The 16,437-nt window shown below is 52.3% G+C and overlaps 1 protein-coding gene across 2 annotated transcripts in view; it reads right to left on the minus strand.

The window, feature by feature from the left end:
• CD5 (CD5 molecule) overlaps positions 1-16,437 on the minus strand; it is a 21,641-nt gene that overhangs the window by 3,291 nt on the left and 1,913 nt on the right. The window contains exons 2-7 of one of the 2 annotated variants that reach the window (XM_010839622.1): positions 6,819-6,857; positions 5,038-5,346; positions 4,530-4,592; positions 3,952-4,284; positions 1,406-1,705; positions 625-750 (exon numbers count right to left, since the gene is read on the minus strand). In XM_010839622.1, the coding sequence (XP_010837924.1) occupies positions 625-750; positions 1,406-1,705; positions 3,952-4,284; positions 4,530-4,592; positions 5,038-5,346; positions 6,819-6,857 (1,170 nt within the window). The remainder of the gene's footprint in view (positions 1-624; positions 751-1,405; positions 1,706-3,951; positions 4,285-4,529; positions 4,593-5,037; positions 5,347-6,818; positions 6,858-16,437) is intronic. The other variant, XM_010839623.1, reaches the window with a different exon arrangement.

Consider the following 16,437-nt stretch of genomic DNA (forward strand, 5'->3'; position numbering starts at 1 on the left):
GAGGGGGGAGTAGGGGAGGGGGAGAGGGAAGGAGGGAGGAGGCAGCAGGTGCGTGCTGAGAGGCTGATTTTCCAGGAGAAACAGCGCAAGGTGTGTAGAACTAGAATTCAGGTCTGGGAGGGCTGCCGGAACCCAGCCAACACTGCCCACCTCTGGGCTTTCTCCCACCTGCCTCTCTAATCTCACAGCCTCGTCTTTGAACGATTTTTTCCTGAGCTCTGCAAGGCCGAGATGACACCTACTGCATTTACCAGGTCTGCCCTTGCCCATCTGTTGGATGGGGAAACATACAGAGCTCAGACAGGAAGTGGCTCCATCATCTGCAAAGTGGTGGAGCCAACTTGGGACACTTGTCTTCTGAGGTCAGACCCTCTGGACCCATCACAGTCTAAAGAATACCCACATCCTCCCTTGGGCCTGGAGTGGGGCCCCCTTTGGGCCCCAGATGTGGGTGAATCAGTGATTTTCCTGCTTGTTGCTTGGAGTAGAGAAGGGCCAGTGGGCAGGAGAGGGAGGGGCAGGGCTGGGAGGTGAAGCAGAGGTGAGCCCAGCCAGCTCTCCGAAGGCGGGGACCCTCCCCTGCAGGGGCTTCCGAGGGAGGTGGCTCAGGGCACCGTCACCTACATTTCTTCACCACCTTCTTGTAGGCCAGGGGGCCACACACGACCAGCAGCACCGCCAGAAGCACGAGGGCCAAAATAATGCTCATCACGGCGCCCGCGCCCAGGCCCGCTCGGCTGGAGTTCTGGCCTGCAGGAGGCAGAGGGAGGTCAGTCCTGGCCCGGAGTCGGGGAGGGGCATCAAAACAGTCCATTTGAGGGAAGCTCCTGGCTGGCTGGCTGGCGTCCCCTAGGAATTGGCCAGCGTGTGTGGGAAGCAGTTTTCTGTCTGTCTGTCCATCCATCTCTGAAATCCTCTGCTCCCTGTTCATTTAGCCACCATTTACTATCTCACAATTGATCATCCGGCTCTCATTTACCACTTCTGCTATCAACTTTCCACCATTTTCCAGTTACTTATGAGTGATCGCCTTGCCTTCATCTACCAATAGCCGTCCACCTATCCATTTCTCTCTTTCACGTATTAGTCCGTTACCATTAATATAGGAAAGATGTACCCCATCCCTTGCTTTCCTAACTTCCACCTGAAAGAGCAGAAGACAGAATAAGAATCCTATTATTCACTAGCCTCCTGACAATTATGGCCAGTCTCCTCCTGATGGTTCCTGCTCATTGCTGTCTGAGCACACTGTCCCCTCTCCCCCTATTTGTCATCTCTCCATCCTGTCCTAGGGCTCTCTCTCTTTAGTCCTTGGACTGTTCTTCGGAAATAATGCTCATTGACTGAGTCTTAGAACAAAAATCCAGAATCACCCTCTAACCACCACGGACCATGGCCAACTCACATGTGACAAACACCCTCTTGCAGTGCGACTTTTTCTCCTCAAGCTTGTGGCACCGGGACAGTATCCCCGGGGGACAGTAGAAGCCCCCCAAGGTCTTCTCGCTGGGGTCCAGCCCCCGGTAGGAGCTGACGTTGCCGCACTGCTGCTCCCGGCACACCTCCTCCCACCGTGCCGTGCCCTTGGCCCAGGAATCGTCACATAGCGTGTCCCACTTCTGGCCCTTCCCACTGCGCACTTCCACGGAGCCTTCGCACACGTCGCTGCCCCCAACCAGGCGGCTCTGCACCTTGGGCTGGAAATCTGGGGGGAAAGCAATGGGAGGTGAATTGGTGGGCTCGGCCGGAGCTCCCTGGGCCCCGAGCCTACGTGCCGGGCCACTGGGACCCTGTGACACTGGCCAAGTGTGGGCCCTAGCAGGGCCCAGGTCTCCGGGGGGCTTGGGTACCACATGGGAGTGCCTTCCTTCCTGCCTTTCCCTTCTTCTGGCAACCTCTCTGGCATTTTCTCCATCAAGTTCTGTCCCTGGCACCTCTGGGCAGCTGAAACAGCTTGGGCACTTTGAATGAAAAGGCCGGCACAGGGGCAGTGTCCATTGGCAGCCCCCAGCTGCCGTCGTCCCCCACCCAGGGGGCAGTAAGAGAAGTGAGAAGTGAGAAATACGCTCCACCTAAGTCTGCTTCCCTTTTTGAAACATCCTCTCATTCTCTTGCTGCTCCCTGGGAGGCTGGAGGGCTTTTCAGAGAGGGGAAACTGAGGCCTGGGGATGAGAAATACCATCTGCTTTGAGTCCTGGAGATTCACTGCTGGGAACCATACCCAGGAATCCTGCTGCCCAGGCCTTGAGCCTGGAGGGACTGGCTCTCATAAAAGGGCCTGATGCAACAAAGAATCATCGATTTCTGCTTGTCCGCTTGGCCTGGGGGCCCATGTGTGTTCAGGTCAGAGCACTTTGTGATCTTACCAGCTGTGGCCAGTTGCTATAGCAACAGTCATCTTCAAAGCTCTAGCAAATCTTCTACTCAGAAAAAAAAAAAAAAATCAAAGGCAAGCCTTCTGCGTATGGCTTTGCAGGTTGTAGCCTGCAAGAGGGCTCAGAGTGGTGGGTGAGCCTGGGAGCCTGCCAGGTTTTTTTCCCTCCTCAGGCTGAGAGATCCTTGGGGACTACTTCTTCCTGGAGGGGGCAGCATTTTACTAATTCACACCATGAATCCAGTGTTTTGGGGATATTCCTGCTTGCAGGATGGGCCCAGTGTTCCAGAGCAATGCTTCCCAGGTTAATGCACATGAACCCCTGAGACTTTGCTGAAATGCAAATCTTGATTGGTAGATGGAAGGTGGGGCCTGGGAGTTTGCATTTCTAACCAGTCAGATGAAGCTGCTAGTCCAGGATCACATTTGGAGTGTATGCGTGCGTATGTGCACACATACGTGCTCAGTCGCTCAGTTGTATCCAACTCTTTGAGACCCTATAGACAGTATTCTGCCAGGCTTCTCTGTCCATGGGATTTCCTAGGCAAGAATACTGGAGTGGGTTGCCCTTTCCTCCTTAGGGGGATCTTTCCAAACCAGGGATCGAACTCACATATCCTACGTTGGCAGGCAGATTCTTTCCCACTGAGCTACCTGGGAAGCCCTCCACACTTGGAGTAGCTGAGGCTTATACTACAGACTCTGGAGTGATGCTACTTGAATGGAAACCCCAGCTAGTGTTCTGTGATACTGAGTAAGAAATTTAACCTCTCAGAGCCTCAACTTTCCCATCTGTAAAGTAGGGATAACAATAGCACCCACCTCCTAAGCCTGTTGTGAAAAGGATGGAATGCCCCGAATGGTCCCCAGTATGATACAAGTGCTCAGTAAGTGTGACTTCTTAAAGTCTGGACTTTACTAGAACATTTGTGATAGGACCTACTACCTGCTGAGGTCTGCTGTGCTTACCCTTAATTTGACCTTTGGTCTTTTATACTGTTTCTCTACTGATCCTGGTTTTGGGATCCCCAAGCCCGGCCTCTGGGCTCCTCCCTTAGCCACACTGGCATCGTTAGTTTCTTCAGGGTGGTAGTGTATGACTCAGCAGCCTCTGCAGGAAGCCCCTGGGGGCTCCACTCTGCCCTCTCCCTACCTCCTATGAGTTACCATTGCTCCAGCCTCATCTGTCCCTGAGGCGCATAAACTCCCCTCCTGCAAGGCTGGTCTCCTCCAAGTGCTCCATCCTTCTTGGGCCCTTGACACAAGCCACGATCCATCAAAACCACCAGAAGACCCTGCCTCTTCCCGAAAGTCCTGCTCTTCTCCAAGTGGCAGCCGAGCCAGCAGCACATTTGGGCCTGTTCTGCATTACTTTGTGGAGATTCCCAGGGCGTTGCGTGTGCTACCTCTCCACCCCACGACCGCCCTACCTCTCAGAGGCCAACGATCAGCTCTCCGTTTCCCTTGTGTTCTCCATAGCTCTAGTGCCCTGCGCTGCATGCTGGGGTTTCAGGAACGTGCGGTAAGTGACATGACCACGTGGGGACGCCCGTGGGTCTCAGTCTGCTCCCACTCACCAGAACAGATGAGGCCAAGAGCTTGGCCACCCACCCAGGGCTGCACTTTTCGGAAGCACTGCTCCAGGGAGGTGCATTTTGGGTTCTGGATCTCCCAGCGGATTGGCAAGGGCCTTTGGCCTTCTGGCTTTTGTGTCTGGGCTTCCTCAGTCTCTGGCAGGGGCTTCAGGAAGGAGCCACACTGGAGGGCTGCACAGATGAGTTGCCCCAGGTCCTTGATATCATTCTGGGGCTCGATGCCGATGGTGCCGCCCAGGCCACCACTGTAGAACTCCACCACGCCAGCACACCGCAGGCCCCCGGGCTCTGCCACCAGCTGAAACCTGGGAGGTGCTAGGGGAGAGAAGGGAGGGGACAGGGACCTGAGCACTGATGACCAGCACGCAGACCTTCCTTGTTCTTTGGTTCTGACACACAGAGGACCAAGTGACTGGGCAATGACCCTAGAAGGTGTCAAATATTGCATGGAACATGCGCTACAATTTTTCTTGCTTACTTGAGATTCAAACGTAAACATCCTGTGTTTTTATTTGCTAAAATCCAGCACCCTACCCCCAGAGCCCTCAGAATCCTTTTACCTGTGGGCTCCGGAGTGGTTGTGGGCGGTGAGGTCGTGGGAGGAGCTGTTGTCCTCGGTGGCTCTGCAAAAAGATGCTCTGATTAGGGAGAGGCCAGGGCCCCTGGAAGAGGAGGGGGTGTGGGGAGAGCTGGGGGCAACTGGCAGTATTAAGAAAGAACTGGAAGTCGTGATGTAAGTACCACAGGCCCCATTAAACCCACTTGACCCATATGTTGTATCTAAGCCTCCTGCAAGTGCCAGCCCATTTTACAGTTGGGAAAATAGAGGTTAAGAATAGACAATGAAGTTAGCCATTGGCAGAGCCAGTTCCTCTACCTTTTCCATCCCCAGACAGGGGCCAGCACCCACTCTGCTCTCCCCTTCCAGTTCCCCACCAGTGCATGTTTCTGAGAGGGTGGTTGTAAGTCGGTGACCCCTTCCACCTGCTTGCTCAGGCTCCAGGTCACAGGCATGGGCAGGGAGGCTGCCCAGGCCTAGGGAACCTACTCGGCTGGCTAGTCACCCACCTAAGCAGAACAGGGCCAGAGAGTCCATCTGGGGTCCCCTCTTGAGGCTGCAGTTGGAGAAGGATCCCAGCTGTCCGTGGCAGGTTATCAATTTCCGGAATTGCCCCTCTTTGAAGTGACGCGAGGGAAAGAGAAACAAAGGGTCCCGGCACTGCAGCTCCTGGCACAGCTTCGAGAACTTCCAGAGAGGCTGGTTGAGTAAAACCTGGCCCCAGCTCTGGCTGTGTACTGCGTACCACTCTGTCCCGTTGCTGACCTCCAGACGGCCCTGACACCGTGAGCCGGAGCCGCTCAGTCTCATGGCGAGCCCTAGGAGTCAAAGAGATGGCAAGTGGGAGGTCAGGCTGGACAGGGTCCTTCACGGGAGCCCTCCCTGTACCCTCCCCACCCAGGACCCCAAGTCAGCCAGTCTCCCTCTACCCACGGGGTCCTCCCACCAGCTTTGCTCCTCCTGCGAGTTTCATCCTCAGGGTCCCTTCAGGGACTTTCCAGAAACTCATGCTGGTGCTGCTCTGGTACCAGGTGGCCCCTTAAAAACCAGGTCCAGGAGGATGGGGCTCAAGACCCCAGGGGAACTTGGAGCAGTGAGCAAGGAGTTCTCAGCACCCACTGCCCAGCAGACTCGCTCCCCGCCCCCTGCCTTAAAATTCTCTTTCGATAGACCCCAGGTAGGGCCCGGTGCCTGATTTTTTTCTGTCTATCCAACTTTTAAAATCAATTTTATTGAGGCATGATCTATCTACAGGGACATGCACGCATTTTAAGGGCACTTGTTCAATGAAATTTGACAAATGTATACACACCTGCAGCCCCACTGTGCCCTAGTCAAAGAACTTTCCCATCACCCAGAAGTTCCCTTGTGCCCCTTCACAGCTGATTTCCCTGAATCCAGCCTCAGGCCTCCAGTGACCTGCTTTGTGTCACTAGAGTTCTGCCTGCTCTCAAATGTGATATAAGTAGAATCATGTGGCAGGTCCCATCTGGCTAGCATTTGAAGTTAGCATGTCATTGCAGGCTTCCAGGTCCCAGTCCAGGGCCTGCCAAGGACCCCGCAGCCCCTTCTGACTGCCTGGTAGCTTCAAGAGACCCTCTTGCTACATTTATCTCCAAATACATTCAGCCTGATATTATCTCAGGACATGTGAAAAAGAGAGGTCTGTGGAGAAGGGAGCCTGGGGACTGCTGGATTTGAAAATGCTTAACAGAGTTCCTCATTGCAGGACTTCTCAGACCCTTTACCAGGCTATTGTCCCCTGTCAGGCTCTAAGGTGGGATGTAGTGTGGCCTATGCTTTGTCCATCGAGTTCCATGGAACCCTGTTTGGGAAACACTCACCTCTAGGACTGAAGTCCAAGACATTTAACACACATCACTATCTGGGGCAGCCTCTCTGCAGCCTCTGCTGCAATGTCTCTGGCCAGGGAGCATCTGGCAGGACTGGGTAGGAAATAGGACTTTGCAAGATGCATTTATGGGCCAGTATACTTTCTGTACCCGATGAGTGGACTGTAATAATAGTTAGCATGAGAACTAGCATTTGCATGGTACTTTATGGCTGTCTAGGGCAGCTCTCTGCAAATGGGCCTCTTTAGGGTGCGTGAGTGTGTGTGTGCGTGCCCACACATGTCTGCATGCGTGTGTGTGTTGGGGGAGGGGGAGGTACTCTCTCTCTCTCCCTGTAAGGTGAGATTCACTCTAATGAAAAGATGGTAGGTCCCCCTACGGCCTGGTGGAGTTGCAGCCCTGCTCCATGCCCCCCTCTCCGCGTGGCTCTTCCTTACCTCGCGCCTCCACCTTGAGCCCTCCGAGGCAGGAAGTGACTGCGGAAAGGAGAGAGGAGGGTCAGGAAGTGAGGTCTCTCCCCTGCTCCCGTCTCCCCACCTCACCTCTGCCCGCAGCCTGATCAATGGCCTATTCTGCCCCATGCCGCCGTCATGGGGTTCAGGGACTGGGGTTTTCACACTGCAGGTTGTAACCCTTAGGTGGGTCATGAAATCAGTGTTGTGTGTTGCAAGCATCAGTTTTCTTTCTTACTTTAAAACGACTTTTTCAATGAACATGTGAAATTGATTTTCTTTTAGTGCACAGTTCTAGGACTATAAACACATACATAGATCTGCATGATCACTGTCACCGTCACGGTATACAGTTCTGCACACCCCTCAAGGATTTCCTCATGCTGTTCCTCTGTAGTAATATGCAGCATGGCAACCATCAACTTTTTAAAAATTGTGTAGCAATGCAACCGTCAACTTAAAATATATTTGTCAAACTTTTGACAGCACCCCATCTTAGTTCCCTAACCAGGGATCGAACCCATGCTTCCTGCATTGGAAGGTGGAGTCTTAACCACTGGACCCACCAGAGAAGTCCCTACAACCCTCAGTTTTTTAAAAAATGAAATGGACGAGAATAGAGAATGTCAGAATGCATCATGTTTTGTGAAGATAAGGCTCAGTTTTTGTGCACTGGGTGTCAATATAAAAATATCCTGAGTGTCACTTTCAATCAAAAAAAAAAAAAATCAAACATCTTAGTTCTAGAGAGCTGAGAAACTAGCCAACATAGGAACCTAGAACATTTTGCTACTTTCTAGAATTCCCAAGGCAGGATAGAAATGAAACAATTTCTCTTCAACAGCTCCCAGTTTAGGAGGAGGAAATCTGAGCTCAAAGAGGCAGTGGGACTTGCCCAAGATCAAGCAGTCAGTTGGTAAAGGAACCCAGCGGACATGTGTTTGGGGAGAACTGGTCTACCCTTTGGCAGGCTCCTGCCTGGGCCCCTTTAATAGGAATATGGGCCCCTAGGAAGTCCCACTTCCTCCCAGCCTCGTCTGGAAGGAGCAAGTGGTCAAAGCAGGTAATCATCACCCTCTTGGCAGAGCAGCTCATGGCTGACTAAAGTGTAGCTGGGAGAGGTTTGATATGGGTGGGTATGAGTGGGGTAGCACGCTTGTGCAGCCTCCAAGCCCACACTCCACATTTACTGCTGGGCTTCATCAGCCGTGGAACAATCGGTTTGGTTTCTGTCCGCCCCCAGGGCTCGCTTCTCAACTGGGAACTGGGGACACTATTGGGCCAGGGTGAGTACTTTATACAGTAAAGGGCTGTGTGTTAAGTTGCTTTTGAGAGATTGTTGCTGGCTGTAAAAAAGCCTAGTTTTGCCTGAGTGTTCTGAAGCTGATGGTAGAATTTTAAAGGAAGTCACGCCCCACCAGCCTGCCCCCTCTCCCAACCAAGATTCCTTGTAATGACTTGGCAGCCTGTTGTAAGTTTCATCCATCCTGGCAAGAGCCCACCATAGTTGTCCTGAGAGTCCTGGGCCTCAGAAGGGGAAGGTATTTCAAATGCAGAAACTGTGTCAGGCCCAGAGCTCTGCTCTCGGCTGGGAGAGGCTTGACGATCATCCAATCTGCTGCAATAGGCAGGATGGCCTCAGGAGGACATGGTGAAGACGCTTGGCTCACTTGGTGACAAGGAGGCAGGAGGCCCTTTGTTCTGCCCTCACCTTTCACCCCTGACCTCTTACCTCTCTCGGTGCCAATTCCCAGTGGGAATGGGGCTGTCTACTTTTAGGGAGTCATTTCTTTGGCTAAACCCTGAGGGTTGAGGCAGCTTGAAGTGTCGCTAATGAGAAGAGGGGAACCTAAAGATCCACCCTTTGCTGCTCAATGCTGCAGGAAAGTTTCTCAGGCATTGAGGCCCTTCGCTGGGTCTGAGTAAGAGCTCTGCCACATCCTTGGCCCCTCTGAGCCTCAGTTTCCTTGTCTGTGGCATGGGAAGAAGAAAGGGACCAGTTTTATAGCAATGTTATGAGGATGAGCTGAAGCAATCTATGTAAAAGCCTTGGCCCAGGGCCTTCCTGGCCAGCATTCTCCATCCGGCATTGTGTGCTCAGAGCTGGTGTTGCCGGTTATGGAGCTGGCTGAGCCTGTGGCACAGGTGGGTGGACTGCAGGCCTGCTTGGGAGTTTTCCCAGGGGGAGGGGTCTGGGTCTGGATGCTTGGAGAGCTGGATCACAGGGTTTGCTGACCCCCTTTCCCACCTGAGAACTTCATATTCCCAAAGTCACCACAGCCAACCTTTGTTAACAGCAGCTACCAATTATCGAACACCTACTGTATACTCAGCCCTCGGGAGGGTAGTTCCTTACAGATATGGTTGTTTATCTTCCAGATGGCCCCACAATGTGAGCTGAATACATGTTTGATACAGACATCTGTTCAGGGCGACACCGCTAGGGCCTGGATTCGAACCACAAGTCTGCCTTCCAAACCCATCTCTCTGCTTTCTGCCACCCATCTGGGCCTCCAAAGGGCCAAGTCCTCAGAACGGACAAACAAGCAGAAATGAACATGACTTAGACCCTGACCCTGGTGCTGGAGCCTCCAGAGCCCGAAGCCCCTGAGGGCAGGGACTGGGCCTGACCATCCTTGCCAATCTCACATGGAACAGCCAGAGAACATTCTCAGGAAAGACTGCACAACCTGAGAACCAAGGACAGTTCTAAAAAAGAAAACACCCGGTGGAGACAAGGCATCTATGTGATCCAGGGCCTCGCCTTCCTTCTGTGAGCCTGACTGGCCTCAGGTGAGCAGCATTTCTTGTCACCGTCACTGTGACCATCATTGTCACCACCATCACCATCGCCATCACCACCTCCACCCTCACAACGCAGTCACCGTCGCCATTGCCATCACCATCACCATCACCATAATCACCACCCCTGTCGCCGTCACCACCACCTCGACCATTACCATAAATACTTCTATAGTTCATACTTTCTCCCAGACACTTTTATACGTGAACTCTCTCAAACCTCACCGCAGCTCTGCAAAGCTGGCACTATTATTTTGATCTTCTCATTTTATAGATGAGATTAAATAACCTGTTAAGCAACTGATGAGCACTGGGGCCAGGCCTCCAAGCCAGGCCACCTGGCACAGTGTCTGTGCTTTTGACCGCTGGGCTGAGCTGCCTCCCTTCCCTTCAGTGGAAGCCTGTGCTGGCCTGCTCTGTGTTTCACTGATTCCTGCATATTCCTGGCATGCAAACCTGATGAAAAGGAGCGAATTTGAAATCCCCTTCAGCCAGCAAAACATCCTATGGGAAGACTTTCCCTGAACTTGATGTGTGATCTTGGCAAATCACTCAACTTCTCTGGGCTTGGTCTCTTCGTTTGTAAAGACCTTAGATTCCACCCTCCCTCACCTTCCTTTCAGTTCAAACTTCCAGGATCTATAATCTCTGGTTCCTGATGTATCTCAGCCACAGGCAGGCAGGCGTGGGCAGGTGAGATGCACGACTGACTGGGAGGCTTCCTGGGTGCTGCTTCTTCCTGTCTGTCCAGGGATCTGCCAGCTTTTTGATTTGTCCACAACTTATTTTTATTCTTTTAGCTGCTTCTCACAGGGGCTGGACCACCATCCTCCTTCCCTGAACCCTGCAGACTGTGCTCAGGGTCCCTCAGACCCCCTTCCTGGCTACACAGGCTAAGCATGCAACCAGAGGTCCAAGGCTTTGCTGCTGCAGAACCTGCCAACAGAAGCCTGGGGACCCTACAGACCATGAGGGACTCTAGTCATGAAACTATCACGCCATTCCCCAATCCATTATCTACCACCACAATCTGAGCAGTCAGGACCAGGGTCCTTCCTTCCCAGGCCAACCTCTCCTCAGAGCCCCCACTATTTCAGGCTTAGATTGGCCGAGCCAGGGAAAGCTCGGGGCTGAAAAAGCCAGAGAGGCAATAGGAAGTCTTTTTCATGCTCCCCAAACTCCTCTCCTCATCTCTACCTTTGCAGAGATTGAGCTGTTTAGACCCTGCTGCCCTAAGGAGGTCTCGGGTGGGGAGTAAATGAACTTCTGAAAGCAACTCTGAGACATTTACGCACTCATCCCCTCCCTTGCCTCTCCTCTTCCACCCTGTTCCCCCCCACCGGCACCCCCCACCCCCCCGCCATTCTGGATGGTTCTCTCTTCGGCTCCCTCTACTGCAACACTTTGAGCTGCATCAGGCCACAGATGAGTTTTATTTGCTCAGCAGAGTGTTAAAAAATTGGGGAGGGGAGCCCGTTATTTTTAAAAGTTTCTTTTTGTTTTCTTTTTCCTCTTCTTATTTATTTTTCAGCCTCATACATAGCATGCAGGATCTTAGTTCCCTGACCAGGAATCAAACTTGTGTCCCCTGCAGTGGAAGCACAGTCTTAACCCCTGGACCACCAGGGAAGTCCCTTGCTTTTCTTTTTTATAAAAAATCCCAAGATCGAGATATTTTTGAAAAACAAATTTTCTGTGGCTCAGGAGATAAAGAATCTGCCTGTAATGCAGGAGACCCGGGTTCAATCCCTGTATCGGGAATATCCCCTGGAGAAGGGAATGGCTACTCCATTATTCTTGCCTGTATTCACTCCAGTATTCTTGCCTGGAGAAGTCCATGGACAGAGGGGCTTGATAGGCTACATACAGTCCACGGGGTCGCAGAGTCAGACACTACTGATTGACTAACTCTGGTCATGAGGGGCTGAACTGCCGTGAGCCCTAGGGCAGTCAGTTCAGTTCTATCCAGGTTTGCCAGCGTCCTTGGGGCACCCTACTGTCCCCCTGCATCTGGAAAGCCTCAGCAGCAAACATATGATGGTTTCTGCAGCGAAACATGAATTTTCACACCAAGTGGGATGCGTGAAGATTATAAATAGTCTCCTATTCGTTCAGGTCAGGATTTGCAGTGTATGCGTTTGCTGGAAATTTACAAATACTTTTTGGAATCACAGATGCAAGCTGGTGGGCCTGTATTATTGCTCCCACTTTACAGCAGAGCCTGAACTTGGCTCAGGCGGCTGGCTTCAGAGACTGTACCCTTTATGCTGGCCTCAGACCCACTCGTGGGCCCTCCTGGACCTGCAAGCTCCTCTGCTCACAGTCCCTACGTACTGAGAAATGGAGGCAAGAGCGAGGCCCGCCTTGGGGAGCCCTGCCTTGCGAGGGTCCAGTGGGCACGGGGATCCCAGGGAGGCGCTGGGACTTCACTGATAATAAAAACAGGGATAGCCACCTCTTACCCCGTGTAGACCCGCAGATAATGGTTTTACATGGGAGACCCCATTTCTTCCCTACATCTTCAATCATGGGGTCTGTCATCACTCTATTTTCCAGATAAGGAAATTGACAGACCAATTTAGTGCAGTTAGGAAGTCAGATGTTCCCTTTTTTCCATTAACAGTGATTCCCTTAATGGTCCCTAACATTCTCATCAATTTACAGCAAACAGTATGTCCACTGCCTTTGGGGCGCCATCTGTATTTTCCTTCCCTCGGCCTCTGATGAGAGGCTAGGTCAGGAGGCCAGGAATCCTGAGTTTCTGAGACGACACTTGTCAGTGGAGCCCTGCTAACCTGAATCTGTATCAGGGCTTCAGGGAAACAAAGATCACAAAGGGCCAAAATTCTGTTTCTCTGGTGCAGCACCAGATGAAGGTTTGGTTTTTGATTAGGAGCCTTTTTGTGTGCGAAATGCTCAGAGAGTCACACGGGGTTCATGCCATGAGAAGCTGGGGGGCTGGAGCCCACAGAAGGAACAGCAGATTCGGGTCTCTAATCTCACCCACCCAGAGCCTGTGTCAACAAGCGACAGTGAGCAGCTCCTGGGCAAAATGGCCTTCGTATCTGAACTGCGATTCCATGCTCTCCATGATGGCCTTGTTTGTCTGATTGAATTTGCATGAGTTTCACACTTGCCGTATGTGGTTCCACTGTCACACGGACCAGCCCTCCTTTCTTTTCAGAGCCTCACTCACTCCAAAACCTGCACAAGGGCTCGTCCTTTTCATCCACAGCCCTGTGAAGAAGGGACGGACGCCATCTCTACTTTCAGATCAAGAACCTGATGTTCAGAGAGGCTGAGTGACTAGCCCAAGGCCACACAGCCCGCTGGTGGTAGGGTCAGGACAGAAATCCCATCACCATCACTTGATAGGGCCCTATGGGCTCTACCACTGGGAGACCCCAGAGCCTGCTGGCCCCGAGGTACCGATGGGGAAACTGAGGCCAGAGAGAAAGGAGGGCTTCACCCCACAGGGGCGTCTGTGGGACCCTTGTTGCCTCTGCCGACCATCACCAATTTCCTTTTCTGTTCCGACCACACATCTACCGGTTGTGCCCCCAGGGAGAAGGGAGTACCAGGGTTCCTGTGGTAACGTGAGGGTCAAGCTCCCCAGGGGTGCACAGCAATGACAGGGCAGGGGTGGTGACACGGTAGTTAGAGGAAGTAACACTGAGCCACGGCCCCCACCCTATCTGCAATTCAAAGCCAAAACGCAGTCCTTTCTGACACATTTGGTGGGAAGGTATTTATGTTTTTAGTGCACAAATGAAGTTGCACTGCAGAAATGGGAAAGTGTTTGATTACAGCATGTTGCCCAGACCTCCTTGGTGTGTTGTGAGCACACAGCACATACACAACAGTACCTTCCACCGCCTGGAAAATTCTGAGTTCCCAAACGCATCCAGCCAGAGGTTCAAGATAACGGCTTGTGGACCTGGAGAGGTCCCGTTTCTCTCCAGGGTGCTCAGCACTCTTTTTCCTCAGCTTGGCCCCAGGTGCCTCGAGTTTGTTGGAGAAAATGCCCTGTCCTCACGGAGGCCTTCATGGCTGCCCTGCCTCGAGCCTACATGTGACTGCCACCTTCCTTCCTGGGCACGCATGGTGCGGTGGAATCACTCACTTCCTACGTATATTTGCTCAAATGTGATCTTCTTATGAGACCTGGGTACAGCACAGCCCCCCCCAGCCCCTAACCCCCAACCCCAAATCACTCCTGACCTCCTAACACCCATATAATCCTTGACTTGCTTGTCTCTTGTCTGTCTCCCCATCACACCTCTGTCTACTATGTCAGCTCCAGCTGGACAGGAATTTTGAGTGTTCACTGCTGTGTCCCTGGCACTTAGAATAACAGGTGCTCCATAAATACTTGCTGTCTGACTGAATGAATGAACCAGATTTAAGGATAACAATTATCCTTTGAGATGGGCGCAGTGGTTATCCCCATTTTATAGATGAGAAGGCTGAGTCTCAGAGGCATGTTTCTGTCATTTGTGAGTGATCTCAAAGACATCAAACCCAGTTCTGCATTGCTTCAAAGCCCCACAGACCTTTGCACGTGTGCACGCACAACACAGGCACACATATGGCAGGCATGCACACACACACACACACACACACACACACACACACACGCTCACAAGGTACCCACATGCATGCACATAGAATAGGCATTCAACCGGTTTTGTAGGAAGGCAAAGTCCCTCCATGGTCCCCTGATTGCTGCAGGGAAACCCCTCTGAGCTGTTGGCACGGGACAGGGTGACTGGAGGGGTCAGTGGGGGCCCTGAGCTCCCAGGTCTTCTGCTCCCCGCTGGCGGTGGGGAACTCGGGGCTTCTGGGGGCCTGATTCTTTGCACTCAGAGCCAGCAATGGCCTCAGCTCTGCACCCTGAGACTTCAGACCGGGCGGTAGGCTCACAGTGGGCATCCCCTCTCCCCACCTCCGCTGTGGACATCCAGCCCCTCTAGGCCTGTCCTGCTCGTTGCCTTCACCCTCCACATTCCCTCTGCCTGGGTCACTCCTCCCGCTTTTCCCTGCCTGACTGGATCCTTCCATCATTTGGTTCTCAGATGAGGTCATCTCCTCAGAGAGCAGCCCCTCAGGCTGGGGGCCCCGTCAAACGTGAACTTGGTCCCAGAGGCTCAGTGGTTACTGTTTCCTTCATCACGCTAATGACAAAATTTAGAAATTTGTAAAATTTCGGGTGCTCCCTCCATGAGGGGGGTTCTTGTCTGGTTCACTGCTGTACCCCCAGAGCGTTACACAGAACTGGGCACATAGTAGATGCTCAATAAATATATGGAAATGAAGAAATGAACGAATTATTAGCCAGAACAGGAGGACTGGAGGACAGAAAGCCGGATCACTAGGCTCAAGTCTTCCCCACTGGGTCCTGCCTCACCTGGTTTCTTGTTGACTCTGATAATAAACAATAAGTTATGTTTATGATAAATTATATAATAAATTTATATATTTATTATGTATAATAGGCTTCCCTGGTGGCTCAGACAGTAAAGAATCTGCCTGCAATGCAGGAGACCTGAGTTCAATCCCTGAGCTGGGAAGATTCCCCTGGAGAAGGAAATAGCAACCCGCTTCAGTATTCTTGCCTGGAGAATTTATTATGTATAAATAATAAATAAGTTATGTAATTATGTTACTATATAAATTTATTAATTATTAGTATTAATGCTTACTCAGCACTTACTATACACGCTAATGTTCCTACTGAAATCTACATTTATTGATTCATTTAATCCTTAGAAATTGCTATAAGACAGGTGCTATTGTTATTCGAGTTTCGCATAGGAGGACACTGAAGCTTACAGAATGGGTCCATAGTCACCTAACTGGCAAGGGAGGAGACCAGAATTCAGACTGCTGAGTCCGTGACTTTACCACACCTTAGTGTCAATTTCTGTAACCCTTGGGGCTAGACCTGAGTGGCTGGGCAGTGATCAGAGCTGCCTGCATGCCCCACCTTCAGCAGGTGAGTCCCCGGCAGGTTGGAGCTAAGAGCAGCTGTGGAGGAAAGCAGGCCGTTGGTATTTCCATGTACCAAAGGTCCCCAAGCCATGGGCACAACTTTTGTGGCCAGACAGGAGGCCGAAGTGTCCCCAGGGCTCTGGCGTTGGGTCGTCTCTGCTTAGAACAGCTTGAAGGGTGCCTGTGTGCTTGCCCAACCCTGGGCCTAGGCGTCCCCAACCCTTGGTGGCTGTCTGTCTGCTGGTGGCGGTTGTGTCCCACGGCCATTTTCCTAGTCACGGGAGTGGCTTTGGTGTGTCTTTGCTCTTGGCCAGGGCCACGGAGGGGCTCCATGGGAGCAGGAGCGCTGGGCTGGGGTGGGCTCTGCAGCTCATCAGCTGCTCCTCCTGGACCTCAGTTTTCCACACTGTAAAATGGGGGCAACGGGCCCTGCTTACTAGGCTGCTTACTAGGCTACCTGCTTACTAGGCCGTCGTGAAGCTTTCAGAAGAAAATGCCTTTCAAAGTATTTCTTAAGCTGTGACCCACTGAACAGTGGAAATGTTTATTATCCATCAGTTACACCCACACACATACACACTGGGAACCCTGTGCTCCTGGACTTCCGGATGGTTCCTATACTCTGGTTAGGGCCCTGCCTCTGGACTCTGGGCTCTGCTGGGCCTGATCCTGCCAGGAGCCTTGCCCCTGATGGGATTCACGGGGAGGGCCGCAGAGAAGGATCCCACCCCCACCCTCAGCTGGGAATTTGGCCAGACCCTTGACCCAGTGGGGTCAGAGGCCACAGGTAAGGAATGGGGTGGGGGGGAGG

The sequence above is a fragment of the Bison bison genome, unplaced genomic scaffold (assembly GCF_000754665.1).
Source record: "Bison bison bison isolate TAMUID 2011002044 unplaced genomic scaffold, Bison_UMD1.0 scf7180017864124, whole genome shotgun sequence".
In the NCBI taxonomy this organism is placed as follows: Eukaryota; Metazoa; Chordata; class Mammalia; order Artiodactyla; family Bovidae; genus Bison; species Bison bison.